The sequence below is a fragment of the Acanthaster planci genome, linkage group LG03, assembly GCF_054643075.1.
Source record: "Acanthaster planci isolate LZ-2023a linkage group LG03, COTS_SCS, whole genome shotgun sequence".
NCBI lineage: Eukaryota > Metazoa > Echinodermata > Asteroidea > Valvatida > Acanthasteridae > Acanthaster > Acanthaster planci.
In genome coordinates, this window is record NC_141779.1 from 6,351,761 (window position 1) to 6,378,317 (window position 26,557).

Sequence of the window (26,557 nt, forward strand, 5' to 3'; positions counted from 1 at the left end):
GATTTACCTGTCGTTGTGTTGACCGACATGTCAGCATACTACATGAGTCTGTGGTGCTACAAGTGAAGGACAATCACAAGTTCCCCCTTGCATCACGAACTCTCTTTGGTAGAATGTAATTATACTCTGTGTGAGAGACAGAAGTCCTAGCCTACTATGAGCTTGTGAGAGATGGTTCCAATACCGGTACTTGTGGGGTCAGCACTTTGTGCTTCAAACTGATCACCAATCTCTCACCACATTGGGGATCAGGTTGTCAATTCATGCAAATTGCCCATTGGTCATCGCGTCACATAGAGCTCAATCGCAAAGGTGAGTCTCACACTGGAGTACACAATGCAGTAGTGGATGCTACATGTATGTAGCAGCTCCCTGTTCCCTCTACAGGCTCCTTCAAGGACTGTGAAAATTATTGTTAATCATTTCTGGTAATGACACCAAGGATTCCTCAAAAGTGCCCTAGGCACTGTAGCTCAAAAGCCTGAAGAAATCTGTACAGAAGGTACAGTGGGAAGCAGTTACCGTTTTAGAAGAGGGAGGAAAACTCCAGAGGAATATTCTGCATACAACCCACACAAGTGTGTATTTGCCTGCAATTGGGGACCCCCAATTGTTCCTCTTTTGTTTGTACTTTAACTGTTTTAGAAGACCATCCATATGTTTTGTACAAAGTTGTCAATCGGGGACCCTCTGTCAATCGGGGACCTTATTGTCCTCTATTGTTCAGGGTCCCCAATTGAATGCAGAAACAAACTTATGGAATCAGGTAGGGACTGAAAACCCAATCCATAAGTGGACTGGGCCGAGATTCGAACCCAGACTGCAGTGGAAGACAAGGAAAGAACCACTACGCCAATCTGACTCCCCTGAGGTTGACTGTATCCTTGCTGACGAAGGATACAGTCATCAAGTCTGATTTCCAGAGCATGACACAGCAAGTCATGAACTTTGTGGTCAATTTGTTTACATTTGAAAACCCAGCTCTCGCTTTTGCTTGAAAACCGGTATCCCTGTTATCAAGCAAGCATTGGATATGCGCGTGATTACTGTTGTACTTAATCCCTTGCACAGGGCAATTTCCCGGAGCAAGCATTTGGCAGTGCTTAAAAGGACTGTCGCAAGGAACGTCTCATCCGCATCAAATGGAACACTCACGCCAGACCAAGGCAGTCCAAGTTATGACCCCACTTCATCTCTTCCACAAGTCAGGTAGCTGATTAAATACAGGACGTGCTTACAGCTGCCATTGCAGAAATCACTCACAAGTCTAATGCATCTAGCTGGAGATCGTTCTATTAGTCACGACAACGACTTGTCACCAGTGTCTGTTGAAGAAATTCAGCATTTTTATATCAGTAGCAGGCTGTCTTTAAAAGGTTTACATGTATCTCCCCCTCTTCAAACACGTGCTTCATGTATGTATGTACAAAGGATTTTTTAACTTCAAAGTTAACAGAGGGTGCACATTGACTCCACCCGGGATGAAAAAAGATTTCCATTTCTCCCCCTATGTTGGAATGCGTCATAGATGCTTTAACTGATGTCTGTTCCTGCCACTTTGAAACAATAATGTTTTTGGCTGTCTTTCTGAGCACGCTTTTTGCGTTTATGTTGGTTGACAAATTTATAATTAATTTTAGCCACAACTTCTAATAACACGGGTTATCACCAGCTCGCAAAGTTCGCGCTATATCACAACCATCCACGCACATGGGACTCTATCGGTACAAACGCTTGAACTTTGGAATCTCTTCAGTGAGCGAGATCTGCCAAGAGACAATGCGCAGTGTCATTTCTGGCATTGATGGAGTGCGAAATATCAGCGATGGCATCATCTGCTATGGATGCGAACCAAATACACAGCGCGACCACGATATTGCACTTGATGCCTGAAATGCCTGAACAACCACGGACTTACGGTCAATTGGGACAAGTGTGAATTCAACCAAAGCTTGATCAAGTTCTTCGGACTTGTCTTTACACAAGATGGTGTCTCACCCGATTCAGACAAATTTGCTGCAATACACAAGATGCCACCACCAACAAACATGCAGGCACTTTGTAGTTTCCTCAGGATGACAAACTACAGCGCCCGGTTTGTACGCAACTGTGCCATGATCACAACACCCCTACGAAGACTTACCAAGAAAGAGACACCATGGGTCTTGTCTCCAGAACAACTGAATGCCTTTGATATGCTGAAGAATTATCTGTTTGAGGATGCAAACACTGCATACTTCGGTATCCACTAGGACATTCAAGTCGTAGCGGATGATAGCCCTGTTGGCCTGGGGCAAAACTTACACAGGAGGGACGAGTTGTTGCTTATGCGAGCCATGCCTTGATGCCCGTTGAATCCCTGTATAGCCATACAGAGCTTGAAGCCCTTGCCATTGTATGTGCATGTGAACATTTTGACATGTACCTTCATGGGACCCCACACTTTGTGGTAACCACTTACCACAAGCCCCTTGTGACCATCTGGCAAAAGCCATGCCCTCCACTACGCATTAAGAGGTGGGGTCTCTGACTCCAACCATACAAATTCACCATCCAGTACGGTCCTGGCGATGCAAACCCAGCAGATTACATATTGGGCGAGTGGATTGCCCGATGTCCAACAATGGTACTCGCGAACAGAAAATCGCAGAGCAATATGTCAACTTTGCGGTGACAACATCAGTTCCATGTGCAACGAGCATTGCCAATGTCAAGCAGCGACTTCATGTGATCCTACATTGCTGAGGTACAGTGACCATTTAGATCCGGTAAGGGAAGGGGCCCCCGGTAAGCTAGTCCGGTGGCAAAAACACCTCCCATACCGTACCAGCTACCGGACTTGGAGACTGGTCTAGTGGTTGATCAAACACTCATCCATCCTAGAGTCTATTATTTGTTGTTTGACTGGCACAATCTAACCTGGAAGAAACCCCTTTCACGTTTTTTGCACTCAACACTAAGCAATAGGAACCCTTGTAAAGCATTCAAAAAAAGCCCACATGGTTTTTCATACAATGGAACCATACACTGCCCAAGTGTTGACCAGGAGCGTAACAATAGAGCCACCCTCACCGGCACATCAAAGTCCCTGCCATGCGGTTTTGCAAACAATGTCCCCTCAAACTACCAAATTTGCTGATACTTTGCTAGCCCTGCGACTTTTATGCATGTACCCCTTTGTTTGATATATTTGCTTGTGAGCTATATTCTTCTGGTTTTAACAACCTCTGAATGAAAAATGACGTCTGTCACTGAAAAAAAATTCTGTCAAAAACCTTTGAAACCCCGAGGTAACTTTGCCATTCCCAGATAAACCTTTCAGCTTTATTTCCAATTCCATCTTTTAGTTTCATCCAAATGCATTTTTCACCGAAAATACATGAACATGTACTCAAATTATCTTGAGGATTGTGTGATTAAGGGTCGGGATCAAAAATACAGAGACCGTTTGCACGCGTCTGCACGCGTTCCCTTCCGTTCTGCACGCCTTCTTGTTCACCCCGTTCCGAAGAGCACTTCGGAATGCGTTCCTGCCGGTTCACATGCTTGTGTGATTCAGAGAGTATTGTTATGTTAATTGCCGTTCCTGTGCGTGCGAGAACAGCAGCGTCACAACAAAGATGCGAAGAACAGGCATACAAGCTGTTCTTGAGTCTTGGCTAAATAAGTGTCAACAGTGTTTGGTCCGATAAGATTTTTTCCTTCCTCTTAGAAAACGCTCATGTTGTCCCTTTGATGTACCGACTTCCCACATTTTATACATTCTTAATAAAATACCACCCCGGTCAAAGTTTTGATTAAAAAAAAAGTCGAGGAGCAATGAAATATATTTTGATGGGTTGGGTGCTTGGAATAAGAAAAAATGTGAACAGGTACAGGAAAAAATAAAAACCACGCGTCGTCTTGGTTTGGACAGAAAAACGCCAAAGAGGAAAGAATTTATATATATGATGGGTTGGGATAGATGCTCCGAAAAAAAATGCAGCAGTGCCGGAAAAAAATAAAAAGCACAAGTGGTCAAGGTGTGGATAGAAAATAAATGCCGAAGAGGAAAAAAATGAACATATTTGATGGGTTAGGATGGATGATCCTAAAAAACATGCAGCGATTCCGGGAAAAAATAAAAACCACAAGTGGTCAAGGTTTTGATAGAAAAGAAATGCTGTGGAGGGAAGAATTAATATTCTTGGCGGGTTGGTTGCTCCGAATAAAAAAAGCAGAGGTGCCGGGAAAAATTTTAAAACTAGACCTGGTCTAAGTTTGAATAAAAAAATAAATACCGGGGAGGGAAGAATTAATATTTTTGGCGGGTTTGGTCCTCGAAATAAAAAAGAGCCTCGGTACAGAAAAAAAAAACCTTGGAGAAATGCCGAGAGTTGGGTGCTCCGAATAAAATAACTGGGCGGTTGAGCAAGTGAAAAATAAAAAAGTGTCTCGGCAAATCCGGAAGATAAAAAAAATTCTAGAATAAATCCACCCCAGCTCTGCAGGAAAATAAGTCTTCTGAGGAGTGATTGACAGCTCTATTGTTCCGGGGCAGATACAGCGATCGTACGTCCTCAGCCAATTACTAAGTTGATTCTTTACAAGTAAAACAGCCATTGGTAGGATACACTTGCGCAGTCCCAGAGTTATTTGTGTGTGTTGACCAAAAAGAGCAGCCAGTTGGGGGCTGAAATGTTTTTGCCTAGATCTCAATGACAGAACTCTGCAATGGTAGAATAAATTTGTGAAGGCGATAATGCGCTCTGATAGGGAGGGATACAACCTGGAATGAAACATAATGCGATCGGCAGGGCTCAAAATTCTTCCCCTAATTCTAGTGCAAAGAGTGCTGACATTGCAAGCGCTTAATGTTTTTTTTTCAAGTTCAGTATTGGCAGGCTCCACATACCGAAAATAAATAATGGCGCGATCGGCTAACCTCAAAGGCTGGAAAGATCTTTCTGCTCCATAACAAACACACCGCCCCCCCCTCTCAAAACTTTATACATTATATATCTTTTTGCTGATAAGAAGAAAGGATTACTTTGTGGAATGCAGCGTTTAAGTACTCTACATCAGAGAATTAAAAAGAAATGTCTTAAGCAGAAGGGTGACACAACATTTAATTTTCCCGCCGTTCACTGTTCACCGAGAATTTTATTTCCTATCCATGGACGGTTGTTAGAACACCATTCTTGTTTCAGGGACTTCACATTTTCTTCGCATAGGTTTTATGCCACCATGGGGGCCACAACAGACCCTGACAGGTCTTTTGTTGTAGAGGAACGCAAGGGAACGGGAGGGCCGTTCTCACGAGTGCAAAGTGGAGAAGCTTGAACAAAAGAATGCGTTCCTGGCGTTCGTAGGGGTGCGAAGGGTCTCTGTATTTTTGATGCTGTCCCTAAGTAGACTGATCAACCCTTGGCTTAGATCAAGGAACAATATGCCAGAACTGGACTTTATGTGGCTTCCCTTTATAATAGTTATAACTATTCAGCAGGTCGGGATTTATAAGTGTATAATTGACCTGTAATGGATATGTCAACCTACATTTAACTTAGGGAGGGATGCAGTATCCTGAGAACGATATATCATAGCACATCATTTGGGGAATACTTTTCATTAGAACACCCACAAGTGCATCGTGGGAAGGCAACCAACTGCATGAAAAAACATGACTGGAGACACAGAGTTAGTTTACGTAGATACAGTCTGTCCTTTCCTTATATTCGTGTATGTCTGTTAACAAGAAACATTACAGGGACCACCAAGACCAAACACAAACCAGCCACTAGTACCGGGTAACAGTGTGAACAATGGCAAAGGAATGCTTAAGTTACAGTTCATTTGAATAGTTTGTGACTTGTGAATTCAAACTGGAGGGTGTTGTGTTGGTCTTGTGCTGGTTTCGTGTGATCTTAAGTGTCTTGACTACAACATTGGCTCCCTCCGTCCAGACGATTTCTGCACCCTTGGGTGTCATGGTAAGCAGTGGCTCAACCAAGGAGGAGAAGTCGGGAAAAACTCTTGTGTAATAAGATGCTAATCCAAAAAATAAGTGCATCTGAGCTGCATCACAAGGGGACATTGTGTTATTTATAGCATCGATTGGGCCAACTAGCAACTGGATGCATTTGAGTGCAGAGCGAAGGTTGCGGTTGTGTTCAACCTGGTTGCAAGCACAACCATGTAATCCAGGTAGCATTGTATGCCTGGCAGTCCCTGAGGTAATGATGCCATGAGCTTTTGGAAAGCTACAGGTGCAGATGCCAATCCGAAAATAGACATGTTTGAATTGAAAGAATCCTTCGTGCATTATGAATGCTGTCAAGTCACATAACTCTTCTACTACGTTCAATGTGCTGAAAACCTTGGCATGGCATACATGCACATATAGCTCAACAAATAAGTCTTGAATATCCGAAAGTGGAAATCAGTCAGTGACAATGGCTCGATTGACATGACCGAGGTCTATGCACAAGCGAATGTCTGCTGACTTCTTGTACGGCGCAGTAGTTGGAGAAACCCACTCACTTGCTTTTATGTGTTTGATGATACCCACTGTCTCCAAGCACAAAAGCTCTACCTTCACTTTGTCGTGTACATGTACCGGTACATCAAATGGTAGTCAGTATTTTCTCTGTTGAACTGAAGTAGCACTCCTTTATGCTGTATACAAAACCGTGGGCTGTACTGACCTGGGGCTCAAATAACTTTGGGAAAATCAGCTTGCACTGATACTGCATATCCACTGACATGTGGTGTGCAGGGCGGCTTAGAGGAGTCCAGAGTTTGTGCGTCATTGTCTGTATGCACAGACTTTGTCACTTTGTCACCAGACAGAGGGAGCTCGAGTGACTGGATGAGGTCCAGTACCCACTATTGGATCACCAGTGTCAACTATGTAGAAGTCACACGTTACACGGGACAACATGGAACCAGCAAAACGAACTGTAGTATTCAGACATCCTAGAACTTTGATGGGCTCATGCAGGTAAGTTATGAGTTTGATTGTAGAGCCTCACAAGCAAATTATGTATCAAAGAGGGATACTAGCAAGATCAATACCGGTGAGCCAGTATCAATAATGAATGACTGGCAAGTGTCACAGCCAATTAAGTCTGAGATCGCATGTCAGGTTGCGAGCCATGTGGTGTCCCAGTCGTAAGGATCTTCATCATCTGGTTCACCTACTCTGACAGTACAGCAAGCAACTCGAGCAGAAGATTTGCAGACTTGTGCATAATGTCCTTTCTTTGAACAGCTTGAGCAGACAGCATTGATGGCTGCATGGGTAGGTACATGTACATGTAGGTGAGTTGACTTTGTGATCAGGAGCACTAATGGTGCAACGAAAATACTGTATTTTGTGAGGCCTGGATTTGGTGCACTTACATTGTAGTTGGCCTGTTCATAGATTGAGTTTTTTGGCTTACTAGCCTTTGTTCCGATAGTGCCTTTGCCTGACTCAAGCTTGTATGTAGCATTCATTGTATTTTCTGCATGTGAAGCTCCGGCCACAGTTTGTGGAAGTGATTGTGACTCTCTCATGCCATATTCCATCTGGCTACACAAGGTACCGTAAGTGCTGAAGTCAAAGTCAATGCCAATTCCAAAAGTAGGTGCTCATGAATGTTGTCGGAATATGTCTTTTCTACCAGTTGATCACAGATCATTCCATCCTGCAGATCCTACATGTACATGTCACAGCCAAAGAACGTAAGGTACTAACATATTCATCCACTGATTCATCTTAATATTGAGCCTGCAGTCTGAATGCTACTGTTCAGCAACAATGTTTATTGCAGGTAAGAAGTTTGAACCTAGGCGTGTAATTACCTCTGTGTATGTGAGAGTATCACAAATGTGTCAAAGATTCATTGCCCTTTGGGACCCAGGCAGTGTAGCAGTATTGGCAATCATCTGCCCAGAAGCAACCATGTACATCTCAGAAAGACCCTTCTACTGCTTCCACAGTACTGGAGGAGTTCCTGGGACTTGTACATGTACAAGTGGAGGTGGAAGGTGGGACATTTTTGCTCTTCATTGCACTTTCATACAATATGGCGGACCACTGCCTTCTGTCCATAGAGGGTGCACTATAGACACACAGTGATGGAAATAAGAAAATAAAATTAACAAATTTGCTAATCGTATTGTCCTTTGATTAGCATTATGATGACATTTACCAGGAAAAAGTAAGTGGGCTTAATTCAGTACCATTATACCGTGGTATACAGTTTTAATATCCACTGATGTGTACACCAAGACTAAACACTGAAACAAGACACAGGTATGGTATAGCATGGTTGTTGGTTATGGCTCTGGCCAAAAATTGAGTGGAGAAACAATTTTTTTACAGAATCAAGGGGAAAATTAGCCAAAAAAAATGCTGTCAGCAAGTCCCTGCTCGTGATTTTTTTGGATGCCATTTCTACATTTGACCTAGATCGGTTGGTGACTTAAACATTTGTAAAATATTAAACAAGAAAAGGGAAATGTGATACATGTACATCACTACAAATTGCACTGATCAGCGGTCCCTGTAAGAGGGGCCGGTTTCCAATCTGCACCGGGAGCTTGCCGCATGCATGATTTTAAATGAAATTTCCATTTGCAAAACTTGCACATCAGTTTCATATTTGTCTTGCTTTTTGCGCAAAATGTATCACATTTTGCGATGCGAATTCATGGACACAACACTTCTATTGACAGATAATGTACTTGCTAAACGTAGTTAAAAACTCTAACCAAGAACATAACACTTGTCAATGGATCAGGGTTGGCACGCCTCCTGGAAAACCTGGAAAATCCTGGAAGTTTATACCCACCCTGGAAAGTCCTGGAAAATGCTTAATTTTCAACAGAAGTCCTGGAAATTCCTGGAAATCGCAGTAAAATCAACATTACTTTTAAAATGAGACAAATATGATCTAATAAACTGTGACTGAAAATGTACTGCGATCGATCCGTCCCCGTGTACATTGTCGCTATTGCTCGACGTAGCACAGTTGTACATTATTATTATGCAACAGACTAATTTAAGTTTACAAATTCATGTATTAATTAAGTGGCTTTATGAGATCATACCAAGTTTCAATTAATTATCTTGCTGCTCAAAATGGAACAAAATTGGCTAAAACTTCCAGATGTATTCTAGTGGTTAATAATGTTATCTCACAACATGGAAACTTACATGTACTGTACATGTAGTACATCCCACAGCATTACAGTGGTGGAGTAAAACAAATGCTAATGACCCTTATAGTTAAGTCCCGTTGTATTACATCTTGCCGCAGTTGCAGATACATGAAAGCTGGTGTGAGGTATCTCCTCTTGAGATTGACACAGAGCCCAGAGAGCATTTTTTCGAAAGGACTGGCTGAGAAGAATGTTGCATTATTATGATACTATTATTAAATTAAATGTTTTCGACTTTTGGATGTTCAGAAGTTGCCCAGGAATACAACACCTTTGAAATACGTATGCTTTATGATGCCTAGGGGCGGAAATGATTGTATTTTTTGTGGAAGCTTAAGTTACGCAGTGTTAAAAGTTATCGTCATTTGAGATTCACACAGCAATCATCCTTTTAATAAACAACTCCAAAGACAAGCATTGTCTGAGACATAGGATTTTAAAGATATCAGTCACATACAGAAGTTATGACCATTGAGGGATGCCTGGGAGTCTTATTCTAATTGTGTGGTTCTTGATTTGCAACGATTGACTCGGACATGACACGCATGTATACATTTATGCTTAGCAGTTCAGTGGTTTGATGGGTGCATGGCAGTATGATGTGCTCACAAGCATATTTAGTTGTTGCAGGACATCATATTCTTTCAAAGGTACATGGAAAAGAAGACGAATATTTTGAAAAAGCACAGACAGTACAGATTCAATTCTGGTAAACCCAACACGTTTATGTCCAATAACTGCCTGATCTACCAATGAGGCAAGTTTAGTGCTACAGGTAGCTGCCCATCCCTTCCCAATTGGGAGACTTTGAGACACTGGAGCTTACATTGTATGTGTGCATACTAAAAATGGCATGAGTAATTTTTTATCTTATCTTCTCCCCCATACTTATCCATTATTGGTCAGTTGATATACATGTACATGTAGTATCAGTGACAAATGATACATTACCAGTTTTTTACTTATCAATCAATTATCAATTTCTATTCTATCTTGTGTGCATTTTGATTTTCCTGTGTAGAATATTAATACAACTGAACTGACTTTGAGGCAATTGGTGATACATTATCAGTTGTTAATAGAGTATCAGTCAATTTCAGTTACTGATGTAATGATCCATTGACTACCTTTTATCTGTTGTAACAAAGGAATGTAATTGGCAACATACACTGTACATGTACTGGTGTACACTGTACTTTGGTACTCCAAGCATTTTTTCTGGTAGAATCAACCTGCATACATATATGTGCCCATACTCTTCCGTAAAATTTGGGAAATTCACGATAGTGTGCCTCCAAGAGTTTGCAGGGCTTTGGTCAATCACAACACGCAAAGTCTGTCGACTCTTTCCAAACATGCATTGGGTCAACAGATTTTGCGCATTGTGATTGACCAACTCGTTGCAAACTTTTGGAGGGACACTATTGTGAATTTCCCTAATTGTCTGTATTATAAGTGATTAGAAATTGATTTTTGTAAGTACATACTGTACTGACTTGGGTTAAGGTTCAAAAGGTTTTGGGTGTCCATTGATTATCCCTAGTACTATGCGTAGTTTCTTAAACATTTACAATGCTGGTTAGTTGTTTCTACATGTAATATGTCAATGTGTGGCCTTTTACATGTACTGTACATGTACGTGTGGGTGCACATTAGGGCATCTAATCTACATGTATAGTAGCGTAGCCAAGTTGCTACAGGGGTTCAGTCTTAGTTGAAAAATTAACCAAGGCAGAGTATCATCAGATTTTTTTCCTTCTCTAATTTCGAAGGGAAGGGGAGTGCATGGACTTGGGGGGAGGGAGGGAACTGTCTCTTATCCCTCCTCCTCCTGCGTTGTCTCCTCCTGCTAGTCTGTACACATGTATGCATGTGCACTATTATACCAGTACATGTATACTGGTACATACCTTTTTACCTATGAACTGCACCATTTTATACCTAGTTATGACCAGCTGATAATTTGTTAATGTACAGAATAGCCGTCATCAAGTCACAACAGAAACAATGATAATGGTGAATTTCCTAGAAGCTAGTGGAGCTCCAGCACATCCCATCTTTTCTGGCAGTAATGTCCTCAGAGCTGAAAGTATTGGAAGAGGGACCAAGGGGAAGGTTACCTGTGTCAACAAGGAAGCACTTGAGTGGTGCATCAGGTACAAGCTTCACTTGCTGTCATTGTGCTTTTAATTTGTGTGTTGCACTATAATCAAGTGTGGGCTCATTTCATGCAAACATGTATGCCAGTATTTGTGTATGATTCCAGGCACACTGTTTAACTATGGTAACCTTCTTCATTGTTATTTTATTGCATCCACTCAGTTCTGGCCATATTCCTGTATTGAGTTCTATTGGAGAAACAAGCAGTTCTCAACTGGTCAGCATAGATGCTGTACATGCCACAGCAGAAGTAGCAAAAGCAGTCCAAGCAATGAAAGTACTGTTCTTGAACACAACAGGAGGGTTACGAGATCGTGGAGGGAGGGTAAGGATTATTATTATTTTTTTAGCTGTTTCTATTAAATCTAATTCAGGTACATTTATAACTCGGTCTGTTCTTTAAAAGGGTCACTGTTAGACATGTATCTTCGATAGCATTAGTTAGGGAAATACATGTAACTTGAACAGATTCACTTCATTTTAACCTGTTAAACTCATGGGTAACAGGCTGCCATCTTTGAGCCCTCTCTTATTTCATGTACATGTACCCATAGTTTATGTCATACACACGACATCTTCCCCATTTCTGGAACAGAAATAAACTGATAAAGATAACACATTTACAGTGCACAGGACTGAGTCAGAGTGTTCAATGTCATAAGAGTTATATAAGTAAAAATAAATTAAATAATACAAAGCATTTATAGGGCCACAGTATATAACAATATCTGCAATTCAAAGGTGCCGATATGTTATCATTATGCCTGCACATTAGGCTCACATCATCTGAACATTCCGGAAACCATCTCAGCTCCCTTGGGAGTATACTAGCCCAGTGCTTCCATTGCAAACAAGGCACAAACAGCTAAACATAACCGTGTCTGCCCTCATGGGTACCTATTTACTCCTGGGTAGAGAGGGGCACATAGGGGTAAAATGACTTGCCCAGGATCACAACACACTGCCACCAGCTGGGTACAAAACCGACCCTATGATCATAAGCTACAAACCCTAACCACGGGGCCACATGCAAGGTGTTAGGCTTGTCACATTGTTCATACATCGCATGTGCCAATAATGAGAACAGTGCCGTCCACTGCTAATGCTGGCAACTCAACTTGTAGCGGTCAGAGCCATAGCGGTAAGAACTTTGTACATGCAACACATATAATTGGGGCCACATTGTATCGGGGCCACTGTTTTGGTGATGTGCCAACCATGTGATCGGGAAAGCATGTGAGCGTGATTGTCATGCTCTTGGAAATTGGCAGGCAGATTCATTTTGGTGAAAAGAACCAGCGTGTTGTGTAATGGTTGTAGCAAGGAGGCTAGTGGTCCTATAGACTCAAATTTGATTCCGGCCCATTGTGTCCCTGTAAAAGCATGGTATCTTCTGAAGTGCATGTCTGATAGGTTAAAACCATGCATGCACTGTGTGTACCATACATGTACATGCATCCATTGCAGATTGCTTTGTATATCAGCATTGTCACCAATCTTGACATGCCGCCAAACACATGGATGCAGAAGCAAGTTGGTGCGCGGTCCAAGGGTTCAATATTGAACTGCAGATTTAATGACTTCTTTGTGATTCCCGCCCATTCCAACTTCATTTTTTTTTACCAACCGAAAAAGTTCCCCAAAAGAGTAAGTCTTGTCAGTATAGTCAGATTTTGTCAAGTCATGAGTCATTTTTTGTCAAGTTAAGTCAAGTCGCAAGTTGTTCTTTCCCCAGTCAAGTCTTAAGTCAAAATAATAGTGGCTTGAGTATGAGTCAGCGACTTGAGTCAACAACACTGCTCATTCCAATAAACTACTCAAGATAAAAGATGGATGTACACTGATACTTTACGATATTCAACCCAGAGATGGACACTTTAAATCAAGTCAAATTAAATGTTGATGACAAATATTAAATTCAGGCATTGAATCCAAAATGCTGATTCAAATCAAAACAAGTGGCTTGAGTTTATGTGCCATTTGAAATTTACAAATCTGGAAAAATTTACAAACCACTTGAAAAATAATATAAAAATTGCAACAGTTTTGCTCTATGCAAAAAGTGATTTAACTATTTTTTTAATCGTTTGATTTAAATTGTTCATATAAATCAAGTGATTTAAGGCGACAATCCTGCATGTGAGGCCTGTAGTCCCTATAACCTTGTAATGTATGTAATATTGTGTGTGTCTGTGCATGCATGGCTACAAGTATTGTATAAGTAACATGTAATGAAGATTCAGGACAATTTTAGCTATCAATGGCATGACTACATGACTGTAGGAGAATTAGAATATTGCAAATCTTAAATACCAAGGAAGAGGATAATAGCCATATTGACTTGTGAAATGGTTGCCGCATTGTACCCAAAAGTTTGGATATGTTTGACAGTATGACTTAAAATCTGACTTTTTTAATGTAATATTTGACCCAAAAAATCAGAAAGCATTAATTCACTCACTATACATGTACATGTACAGTATGTAACTACAGGGCAGGTCCACAAAAACATCAACCTCTGGGCCAAAATTTCAAACTGGTCCAAATTTGACAAATTATATATCATTTTGAAGCTTATGGTATATATTCTCATGAAACATACTTCATTTCTACCAACATTCAAGATTTTCAGTTTTTTAGCCTGATAATATTTTTTTGGTTCCAGTTTTGTTACAGTTTGAAGAGTGCCCCAATAAGTGAACAATGACAGAAATGAATTTTCATTTTCCTTTTGAAATTCTATGTAATGTCTTATTTTATAACACTTACTTTTTGTATGTTCATCCGACACCAGAATGACATAGTTTTTTATCCCCTCAGTGCACCCTTTAGCAAAAGACTGCCAAATTGACAATACAAAGCACAATGAGTTCATTCTTTCTAGACATCGGCTTAACTCCCCCAATTATTTTTTCAAATACTCAAAAATTGTGGAATCAGATGTGTACGTCGGACACCCTGTACGTCCGACACTGTCAGAACCATGCATTGCTGGCAATGCATTGCTTTTACACTGTACAGAAACCACTACCACCTCATTTGCATACATGGAAATGAGGCCCCAACATTTTGTAAAAGTATCAAATAGGCTTCACTTTTGTTTTTTACTAATTTGCATAAATTTGACTATTTGGACACATCCTAAAAAGGTTATAATTAGGGCCCAAAGCTATTCCACATGTGTCATGTGTGGACAAACATGTGCTTTGCATGTATTCAGAAGTAAGTCATGTTAGTGTGAGCTTTGATGAAGACAAGTAAAGTTGTAGGTGTTGTGTACATGTAATCCACATCAAGAAAGAAGAATTGTCAAAGACTAAACAAAGTTGTGTTTTTTATACCTTTGTTCAAGGTACATGTAAAATCATTTGGTTTCACTTTGTGTTGCTTGAGGAATTAAAGGGGATGTTCCACTTGTATATGCTTTCCATGGTATATACATGTACAGTACCTATTATGAAACATACAATGTAAGACTGTAGTTTTAAAAGCATTATGCCATTAGTCTTAAATTTCAGTGAAAAGGATAATCTCTTAGCCTGATTGCTAGCCCATTCCTTTGATTTGGCAATCATCTAAAAGGGTATATAACCATCTACTCATTTAGCTTCTTTTTGGATTTTACATGTGTACTGTAACCTCTGAAGTGTGAATTGGAAATCTTTCAAATTGCAGCTTAGTACACACGTAACATTTGTCATACAAAAATATTTGATTTCATGTTCTAAGACCAAAACACCTTACAGGAACATGTATGCAATTGTCTTTTAATTTGATTTATTTCTCTAAAGGATTGTAAACTGTAGAAAATTTTTTTTAGTTTGAATTTTTGACAGTACATGACTTGTTTAAATGAGCAAATTTGCATAAATATTTTTAGACAATATTTTCCTTCATATTGTTTCTTTGAATGCCCCATCATCCAATTCCTTTCTAGTTGCTTTTGAAGATTTTTGTATGGCTTGGCATTTCCTTTTGGTTTGGAAAGTTTACTGAAGCCTTCATGAAGGTAGAAAAATGAGACAAGCTTGGGTTTGCACTGATTACCTTCTATTCTGAAAAGTCAGTTTGGATGTGTACATCTGACACCAAAAAATGTACGTCCGACACAAATATAATAAATGCTTTATCTCAAAGTCACAACAAGATAAAAACGTGTCTTGCCTTGGAGTTTATTAACAAGGGTCTGCTAACACTAAACACAGGAAAACTACTTCTTCAGGTTTGTGATACAAAAATGGAAACTCACAAAATTTACTTTCTCTGAGTACGTCCGACACCATGATGTTATGAGTCAGTTTCTATAAGGTAATAATTCTGAGTGAGAAATTTTGTTATTAAATGAATGTACCAATTAGCTGATGTCTTTTATCAAAACCTCCTTCAGGATTACAAGTATAATAACACACACTGTTGAAGTGTCTAAAATGTACGTCTGACACCGTGGAATTGCCCTCCACTGAACCTACCAAATGTGTGATTTTACGCTTCACACCGTGTAAAGGTACATGTAACGCATCATCAATTCATCTTTTGTGCTTTAAATTTTTTATTTACCCACACTTCATTTGCTTTTAAATTTTTGACAATTTTTTAGATAATAGAAGAGGTTCACATACCAGCAGATCTGGATGCCTTGATGAAGCAGTCATGCAGTAGTCAAGACCATAAAACCAAAGAACTAGTTTGTGGTCTTGTAGCTGATCTACCTCCATTGTCCAGTGTCGTCATCACATCAGCCAAGACTATCCTTACAGAGCTGTTTACACATCATGGTTAGTCCTCAAACGTCATGCTCAGTCTGAATCAGCATTATATTAATTATTTCCAGTTTTTCCAGTGGAAAACTGGAAATCATTCCACTACGTACATTCTAGTATTCTTAATACTGGAAAAATGGGGGGATATAGCTTTGGTAGCTGCAAACAAGGCAGATGAGTCTGTGCCAAAAGATTTTGCTGTCAGTGTTCAAGTTTTCAGAATCCATGTTCTAACTTAACCAAATCAATGTCATGGTGCATGGTCTGAACCATGAGTGTTTTTGAATCTTTATCCCTCTGATGATTTGCTCATTTTAGGATTTCCAATTAAAAGTACAAAGACTGATTTTCAATATGCATGTTTGTTTGTAGATATTCTGTTTAAAACAAAAGAAAAATTAATGAAAAATGCATTTAAATTGTCAAGTGCATTTGTGTTAGAAGATGTGCTGGCTGTGACTTGGGACCATGAAATAGGGATTCATTCTGACTGTGTTATTAAAGTCACTTGTAGAAAGATTTTTACACTAACAATCGTCTTTTTGGTGGTTACCCGTAAATTGATAGCTTGTTGTAAATTTTAATGTGTGTGTAGGCTCTGGAACCATGTTCAAGAAGACTGAAAGAATCTTGAAATATTCCAGCTTAAAAGATGTGGACATTGACAGACTGAAGAAACTTGTAACAAGGTATGATATTTCACTGCCACTGCAGAAACAAGATGCTCCTTAGTAGTAAGAATTTTGTTCAATTGTAAGCAGGCTTGCTGAAAACAACTTTGACAGTGTGTGGCATTCATCTTACCCAAATAGCATCTACCTTGACATATTTTTAAAGCCCTGTCGGGCCATTTGCTAAAGTCTGATCAACTGCAGTGTGCCCTCTATCTCAATGCATAGTGGAGTCATGCCCATAATTTTCTTCTTTTTCTAGGTGTTAAAGCGACTAAACATGTATTTTTACTGGTAGGTTCGTAAAGGCTTCATGTTTCCACGCATTGCTGATTATTTCTGTGATGTATATTGTATATACCACATGCATACATTGATCATCATGTTGATTCGAAACCAAAACCAAAAAAAGAGTGACTAATGTTTACTCTGCAAATTGTTGCCTTTAATCAATACCAGAAAAGAGGCGCATAACCACAACAGACCAGCTGCTTGTAAGCACAAACACTGCACTATCATCACACAGTCCAATTCATACATGTAGACCGTCATTCCGACACTGCATGCACAGGAAGAAGAGCCAGTTTAGTCAATGGGTGCTTCTGATCCGTGGTGCGAATTTATCGACTTGTCACTGTCACACCAGGGGTCCGACTTTCCCCTCAGTGGACCAGTGATAACTAACCAGTATGGTAGTAGGTACACAAGTTTGGGAGGTCAAACAATCGTACTTCAAAATCGATAAACCGTTTGGTTTTTTTTTCATTAGACAAGGAACATTTATTCTACCAAAAAAAAAAAAATCACTTGTAACCCAAATCCAGTTTCAGATCGAATTAGTAAAATGTGTAAATACCTAATTATATCCCCCCTACGGCCGTTTCGTGAAAATAAATAAAACAAATAAATAAATCTTTACAACTAATTAGTTAATTATTCAAGCCCCACAAGGCCACCTTCACAACAGTCAACTGTTTGCATGGGTGGAATAATGCCCACCCCCGTGTACGGTGCAGTTCTCTACAAGATGTTTGCCAGCTCCCTGGATTAAAACTGTCTCCAGCTGGGTGCACGGATGAACATCAGCACCTGGGCTGATCTTCAAGGAAGGTCGAAGGACGGTACTCCCTCTTGCCTGATGGTCGGCCTTAAACCTCTCCGTACTGTTACACCTCGAGCTGGGTGGGATGGCTAGTTCACTAAGAACTGTAAAGCTATACTGGAGCTCGTTCATTCAGAAAGATGGTTGTTCACTCATAACAAATATAATGATCCCTTCGGAATGATGATTGTTCACTCAGAACAAATGATTCCCTCAGAATGAGGGTGGTTCACTCCAAACAAATGGTTCACTCAGAACCAGCAAGGTTTTAAGTCCCCCTCAGGGAAAACCCTTTGAAAAAGAATCCAAATAACTTTCAATAATTTTTGGCCATTTAAACACATCTTTTAAATGAGCTCACAATTATCTTATACAAAATAAGCATAAACATGAATATAAACCAAGTGAAATTAACTTACAGTTTGATTTCCAAACTGGCTTTTCTTCAGGGCCACGCCCTATGTACAGTACATGCAGGACATGTACCTCACCACACAGGTGGACTACCCTTCCATACACCACTAAGGCTGCATTGGTAGTGCCTTACAGCACACACACAGGGGAGTGCCTTGGACTGAAGTTACTCAAGCATGATTAATTTGCATTACATTCCTTGCCACTATGTATTCTCTGACAAATTTGGTTTAGAATAGCCCTCTACACTCTGCAGTGGGTGTGTGGGGACAAACTCAAATCCGAAAGTAACTCTTAGCCCAATAATTTTTCTTTCTACCAGTATTTATATAAACACAGTTTACATATTTCCCAATTTGTGATTTTAATGTAAACATGACTTATAAACTTCTCACATTGTGACAGTCACAATGAACTGGACCTCATCACCCCAAAGGAGGAGCCGGAAGAGTGGACACTGATCATCAATCAGAAACCCCTCAACAAGTTCATTCAACCAAAGAGGTTTCAGATGGAGACTCCTCACACCGTAATACTGTCTTTTTTCATCTCAACATGAGCGTCCTCAATTGACTTGAAGGACACCTACCTACGTATTCCCATCCACCTTGATGATCTCAAGTTCCTCCAATTCTCTTACAGAAATCAGATATACGAGTTCTGTGCCCTTCCTTTCGGTCTCTCCATGTCTCTGAGAGTATTCACCAAAGTGGTAAAGTCTGTGGGAGCACACTTTCATTGTTCGACATCCTCATTTTCCAGTACCATGGTGATTGGCTAATCTTTGGTCGCTCCAAGAATGAGGCTATTTCTGCCACTGACCTTACGTCTTGACTTGGGGTCTTGATCAATCACGACAATTCCAGACCCGCCTTGTCCCAGAAACCAACCTACCTTGGAGCAACCCTCGATCTCCACAATGGTATCGCTATGCCTACGGACGATCTTGTAGAGAACCACAGTGCATCACCATGTATCAAGAACAACAGGTTAACACCAGAGCATGGCTCCACTTTCTGGGGTTGATGGTAGACCTCGTCCTCTGGTGTTGTCTCCTCATAAGGCCTTTCTAACTCTTTCTCCTTACACACTTCAAGCCAAGCAGGGACCCTGTCGACTTGCAGATTCAAATGTCAACCCTGGCTCTTCCACACTTTGCCAGGTGGTCAGTGAGAGACCCTTTTACAACCCTGAGACAACATGGTGATCACAACAGATGCCTTGAACCTCAGCTGGGGCCTGTGTTCACCTGCAACAAGCTTCTGGCCTCTGAGGCCCCAACCTTCAGGGCTCCCACATCAACCTTGTGGAACTACAGGCAATCTTTAAAGTCCTCCTACACTTGATCATAGAAGGCAGATGGTCCTTGTCTGATCAGACAACGCAACAGCCGTCGCTGATCAATCATCTGGGAGGCACTCGCTCCCCTTGCCTGTACCTCCTAACCCAGGACCTTCTTTACTTGTCCACAGAACGCTCCATCAGTCTCCGCGCCAAACACATTCCTGGAGCAGAGAACAACCTAGCAGACACTCTGTCTCAGGGCACAGTCCGTCCTACCGAGTGGACGCTTCTGCCCGAGATGGTCAAGACACTATTCCACATGATCGACAGGCCTCACGTGGATCTCTTTGTGTCCCACCTGAACACCAAGCTCCCAACCTACTGCACTCAATATCCACATCCCCAAGTGTGGGCGATTGATGCTCTACACGTCTCCTGGGAAGGACTTCTAGCATATGCATTCCAACCTTTCTCCCTCATCCCCAAGGTACTGTCCAAGATAGAACAGGACAACTGTCACATCCTCCTCATCCCTTGTTCTGGCTGAGGCAACCATGGTTTCTGTTAGACATTGTCAGACTATTGGTTGACATTCCCCTGATCCTGCCACTTCACCCGGATTTCATCTTTCAACCCAGGTCTCACGTCCTGCATCCGGACCTGCCTCACCTTCACCTAACCTGCTGGACATTTTCCAAAGATAACTCCAAGAGGCAGGCCTTTCTTGAGACGCTGCTGCCTTGGCCGCCAGAGGCCAAATACGACATTTCGACTCATGGTGTAAAGGGCAAGCTATAGATCCTACCAAGGCACCTCTTTCAGTCGTAGCTGACTTTCTCATACACCTTTTCAACTCTGGCCTTCTGGTGTCCATGATCAGAAACTACCATTCGGCCATAGCACCTATCCACTGAGGCTTCCCTGACAGTTCAACAATCTGTGACAACTCAGCAATCCATCACCTTTCTCAGGGGAATGTTCATAGAAGGCCCCGTCTAAGAAGCTCATCCCATCCTAGAGCCTGGGGGATATTCTACAACTCCTAGCTGGCCCTCTGTTTGAACCTGCAGGACGGGCCTCTCTCCGTTTAAGTATCAAGCTGGCATTCCTCTTAGCCATCGTTACTTCACAAAGAGGCTGTGAAATCAAAGCTTTCTCAGTATTTGATGGCCACATTAGATGGGAACCACTTGGGGTACGATTATTGTTCCGGCTGTAGGGTTCCTCACAAAAAATCAGACATCTTCCTTCTAGCCCCGAGACACTTTTTTCCTGCAATCCAGTCACACTCGGCCTCCTCAGACAAACTCTGGTTCCCTGTCTTGACAGTCTTTGCTTCTGTGGATGAGCATAAGTGTAGGAGGGCTTTGAAGATTGCTTGTAGTTACAAAAGATTGATGTGGGAGCCCTGTTGGGAGTTGGGGCCTCAGAAACCGAAAGCTTGTTGGGGTGAAGACAGGCCCCGGCCAAGGTTCAAGGCATCTGTTGTGATCACCACGTTATGTCTCGGGGTTGTAAAAGGGTCTCTCACTGACCACCAGGCCAAGTGTGGAAGAGCCGGGGCCGACATAGGAATCTGCAACTCGAGAGGGCCCCTTCAGGCTTTCGAACTTGTTTTCAATGTCTCGTTTCTCTTCCTGTTTTTGTTGCAGTTGCTGTTCTGCCTTCTGTTTGCAGGAGTCTATTTTGGCTTTGGTTTGCAGCATAGCTTGTGCATCCTCTAGTAGTTGAATATTCCGGTTTGCATCCCCGGTGATAGTATGGGCATCTTTAAGCTGCTGACACAACTCCCGAATCTCTTGCTCATGATATTTAGCATTCTGGTCAAGGTGTCCTTTTAGCTCACTGATCCTCTTTTGGAAGCTTTCCCCGGCTGGTGCTGCCTCCCTTCAGCTCACATTCTACCTTGCCAAGTTGTGTCTCAAAGTAGTATTTTTCCATTTTAGATTGGCAACTTTGTCCTCCCTGGCACATTTGAGTTCTTTCCTTTCTTCCTTCCTTTCTTTCCACATCTTCCGAGCATCCAAGCCACGGCACTGACGCACCAGCTTCGATGGGCAGGCTATGTTGCAAGGATAGAGAACTCCTGTCTACCGAAGGCTGTCTTCTTTGACAAACTTCGCGAAGGAAAGCGAAACAGAGGGGCTCCGAAGAAGCGCTCAAGAAGAAGCTTGTTCCAGCTGGTGTCCATCACCAATCATGGTGCCAGGAGACTCTTGAAAAAGTGGGCTGGCACCACTCTTACAGGCAGCAAGAAATTCGAAACTGACAGGTGAATCTACTGAACACAAGAGGAAGAGGTGTAAGAGGCAGGCTACCTCTCAGACTTACCTCAACCCAGGGCTTTACCTGTCCCAAGCGCAGAAGGGTCTGTGCTACATGGATCAGGCTCCACAGCCATCTCTGTGCCTGTAGAAGCTTGGCTGTCCCATCCTCCTCGATCCTCACAAGTGAGGAACAAGCAATCACTCTCCTACATCAGTGCAAATAACCTGGGAAGAATTTTCTCAGAATCACCTTTTTCTTTTTGTCTGGTTATGCACAGGTCCTTTGGGAGGGTCTTAAAAGAAAACTACTTCAAAGAACTTGAAGGGCGACTCCATACTGTCTACCTTTCAGAGGGATACAGCGCAGTGGCTGTGATAACTCAGGAAGCTGGACTGAATGTACCATATCTTGACAAGTTTTCAATAAGTCTTCAGAGACAGGTAAATAAGTATTCATTGACACTTAAGCAAGGCACACATAGAAGCTATCTGTTTGGCAAAAGTTCACTTGTGACCACTGGCATGTGGAGATATGTGTAGTTCCTCGTTGCAGTCAACATGGACAATTCACAATGCAGTGCGCAACTAAGGGGTTATAATGGAGAGGCCTTTTCACTGTGTATTATGGGATAAATAGTTGACAAAGTCTTACTGGATAATTGCACTGTGTGCAGAAAACTGAATTTTTCAGAATGTTTATCTTGGTTGAAAATTCAAGTCTACGGCGCTCTACCCACCCAAACAGTCACTACATATGCAAATTTATTAATTGCTGAAAAGGTTTGATCATCCGTGCAATGCGGTCTCTGTGCCATGATCATTCTTTTCTCAGCGGTGTAACATAACGGATGTGTCTTTCTAGGCATCTTTGATTTATCAAGTCTCCGTTTTCGCTACACGGTTCTGTGTGGATTTGATCATCCATCCTTCTTGAATAAAGTATTACCTTAATTTTCACACTTCGTGTGGTAAGAGTGTTTTTCTGGTGTGTATATGTATATTGTGTTCTTTTATTCTCTTTGTTTTTCTTGTACGTGCACCCTGCATGTTGTTCACTGTCGGTACCAGGAGGTTCGTCCTAGCAAAACCAGGGATATTACTTCCATTAAATTATTGGCCTAAGCCGGCTGAATTTAGGGGTTCGCTGTCAGGTCTGTCATACCCCCCTGTTTTCTCCAGCTACCAGGATGAGGGAAAGGCCTGCCATCATCCAGGGGATACCCACCAGGGTCTGGCAAGGCCCCCTTGCTCATTTGGCCCCACAGAGCTGACGGGGAAGCTCTGTGGTTGACTGTGGATGACTGCTTGAGCAGGGGCACCGCCAGGATCAAGTACGGTCCCCTGTCTCCTTGGTCAATCGCTGGCCTAGCGATTCAGCGTGGACTCCCAAGGGAGAACTCTACCAGACGTCTCCTGATCCCGCCCAACCGCCACCGAGAGCTTGCCATGCCCTTCACCGGCCATGTCCTAGAGGAACACATGCAGCACTGCTGCCAGCATTCCCCTGACGACTCCGAAGAGCATCAGCCACCGTTCCATATCGGTCAAAAAGACCACTTCTCCGGCATCCTCTGAGCACACTTTCTCTTGCCCAGAGACTGAAGCTCATAGGCCTGGTTATCCACAAGTGCTGGGGTCTGCTCTGCCCAGTATGCCATTGTGTCACAACACCATGGCACCAAGCCAATCTCCCTCAGGTGCCGTGCAGCCCACTGGACTTTTAAGTTGTCGAGGCTTCAAGCCTCCACACCCCATACGCAGTTCTGGCTTTCAACTGGGCCTCTCGGGCCATCGTGCCTTACTTCCCCGGGTGCTTCTGCCTTATGCTCCAGAGTTCCCGCTTACTTCGGTTGGGAACGCTCCCTGGGCGCTCCACCTACTGTGGTCCCATTAGCCACCTCCACCGCTGGGTCGCCTGCTAATGTCAAGAGCAAATGTAAGCGCTCCCCTTCTTACTCCAGTGCCTCCACACCTGCCAAGAAGCACCACTCTGACTGGCGTGACCAGACTTCTGAGGTTTGGATTTTGGCCTTTCAATCTGTCAATAAAGCCTTTACCCCCATCGTCTGTCACCTCGGCGACAGACCACCTCCAGCCTCCACCACCTCTGACCTGTCCCTGGCAGGCCAACCACTCCCACCCTGCTCAACCAGGACTCCACACTGGGGTTGCACCACCCAAGCGTTTGTTTACAAGAGTGGTCTATGCCACTCAGGACTGTGCAGGGCTCGAAACTGTCCCCAAGCTGAACAACCGGCGGTATCTTCTAAGAGGAAGAGGTTGATTCTGTCAGTGCTCTTACTTTGGCTGAGGGTCGACTCCATCTTCTTCAACGGGAAATGATTCAAATGCTCGGCCTGCCCGCAGCTGTTCTGCTGGAGGAGGATTCCAATCACAACTTGTTCAAATGACATACGATTCGACTGGATGCTTCTGGGTCAATTGTTCACAAACTCCCGCTTGATTGCTCCTGCATGGAGATATTTAAATTCCTCCCCGAAGCCAAGCACTGGCGTGCACTCCCCAAGGGAGCTGTAGCTTGCTACCATTTCTTAACGGAGGATTTCAAGTATTTCCCGTCTGTTCTAGACCTTCCCGATGCAGCCAACGACAAGATAAGTGCGGACTTGGGAAGACCACTTGCTCAGGGAATCTTTTGGGATAAGGATAAAGCCCTGCTGGATTGTACACTCACGAAGCTCAATAAAGCCTCCCACTTCAGACTACGGTCTCCCCAGACTCTACAGCCCAAGCTCTTCTTGGCCTTGACAAGGGACTGAACAGTACGTTGGTGACTGCCAACTCCGAACCCATTGGTGGCCACCTGCAACAGTTCTTAGGATTCTCAAGGGACATCACCTTGGACAGCTGGGTTTCTCTCAACTCCTGCACACGGATATTCACTTGAGTTTATAAGCACCTCGCTGCCCGAGGCTATATTACATCCTACTCCTGTTCCTCACAACAAGGTGCTTGGTGCTGGACTCAGAGATTAACTCCCTTCTACAAACCTAACCATCCATCAGGTCGAATCCAGCCAATTCAGGATCGGCTTCATTTCAACCTTCTTCCTCGCATCCAAGAAGGATCCAGGCAAATGGCGTCCGGTCATCTACCTAAAGCCATTGAACAAATTCATCCGCCCCAAGAAATTCCGGATGGAGACCATTGCAACAGTAACACAATCCTTTCCTGTTCTGTCGTGGGCTTCAGTGATCAATCGCTATGACACCGATCTTCATGTTCCCATTCAGGGACAGTCAGTCTGAAGATCCTTACTTGGTGAGTTAATTATTTATTGCTCCTTAGTACAGTGGAACACCATTACAACGAGGCCATTGGGACCTCTCAAATTGCTTTGCTATAATAGTTTTCTTGTTTTAACCACTTGCCTCCGGGGTCCCCGGAACTGGAGACGTTGGCTTTATACCCATACATGTAGCTAGGGTTCCCAAATCGGATAAAGCTGCTGGGCCTTGTAACAAAAGACCGTACTCAGAACAAAAACCAAGCTGCTGGAAATTGCTATCATTTTTCAGTTGGCATTAGTGGAGACAATCCATCAATAGTATAACACAGTTTACGGCATTCAGATCCAGCGGATTATCAGCGGGGACAAAAGTGCTCCAGCACTCAAACAATGAGCGATACAGTTCTGCTGCATGCTCATCTGGCCAAAAAACACCACTGCCATTCTGCAACACACTAGGCTAATTTTTGGAACAAAAGAAATTACACAACACTGCGCAATCTGGGCTCTCTTTACTGGGCAGCAAGCCTGGCTCAAATACTTGGGTGTCAATGGAGGTTGCCTGTCAGATTAAAGTAGGACCAGACAGTCATTCGTGTGGGTGTGAACATCCAGTAAATGAAGTTATAAATTGTTGAAGAATTTTGAAAACGGAAAATCTTGAAATTGCCTGGGAATTTGTCCTGCATATACAAATTCCACCAGGAAGTGGTTAACCACTTGCTGCTGGGAGCCCGGTTTCGGACAAAAGGAACTGGGCCTTTTAACAAAAGATGGTACTCCTAACAGAAGACCAGTCTGCTGGAAATTACAAACATTTTTTCACTGTCAATAGCAGAGATAATCCAGCATTTTTTTGAAAAAGTATACCACTATTTGGGGCATTCTGTGTGAGCTGATTACCACCAGGGACAAAAGCGCTCTCCATCACAGGGATGAGCCACACAGACAATGGAGTCGTGCCTGGCTGCCGCTCAAGGAAGTACTGCAGAACTATCAAACTGTCAGCGTTGGGGATGGAGGTGTAGAGAGTCTCTCTTCATTACGGATGTGAAGTCTCTCTACACCTCCATCCCCCATGCTGACGGTTTGATTGCTTTGCACTTTTTCCTCGAGCAGCGGCCAGACCTGACTCCATCGTCTACTACTCTCGTTTGTCTTGCAGAGCTGGTTCTTAAGCTCAACAATTTCACCTTCAACAGCAGACACTTTGTTCAACAAATTGGAGTTGCCATTGGCACACGCATGGGGCCAAGCTACGCCTGCCTTTTCATAGGGTATGTTGAAGTTAGCCTGTTCAGAAATTACACTGGCCCATTGCCACTACTCTACAGGAGGTACATAGATGGCATAGTTGGTGCAACATCATCCACTAGATAGGAACTGAACAACTTGATTGACTTTGTCAGCAAATATCATCCTAGCTTGAAATTCACTTTACAGTCCTCTGGGACCACCCTCTC

General features: G+C 42.7%; 1 protein-coding gene across 16 annotated transcripts in view; it reads left to right on the top strand.

The window, feature by feature from the left end:
* nags (N-acetylglutamate synthase) overlaps positions 1–26,557 on the top strand; it is a 78,485-nt gene that overhangs the window by 39,827 nt on the left and 12,101 nt on the right. For 9 of the 16 annotated variants that reach the window (XR_015424923.1, XM_087135055.1, XM_022246879.2 and 6 more), the window contains 5 exons: positions 11,164–11,342; positions 11,509–11,671; positions 15,944–16,121; positions 16,702–16,795; positions 22,123–22,285. Coding sequence is in view for 14 of the 16 variants with exons in the window: in XM_087135055.1 (XP_086991181.1) it covers positions 11,164–11,342; positions 11,509–11,671; positions 15,944–16,121; positions 16,702–16,795; positions 22,123–22,285 (777 nt within the window). In the remaining 2 variants the exon portion in view is untranslated. Of the gene's footprint in view, positions 1–6,824; positions 6,980–7,883; positions 8,011–11,163; positions 11,343–11,508; positions 11,672–15,943; positions 16,122–16,701; positions 16,796–22,122; positions 22,286–26,557 lie in introns of those variants that run through there. The other 7 variants (XR_015424924.1, XM_022246932.2, XM_087135061.1 and 4 more) reach the window with 4 other exon arrangements.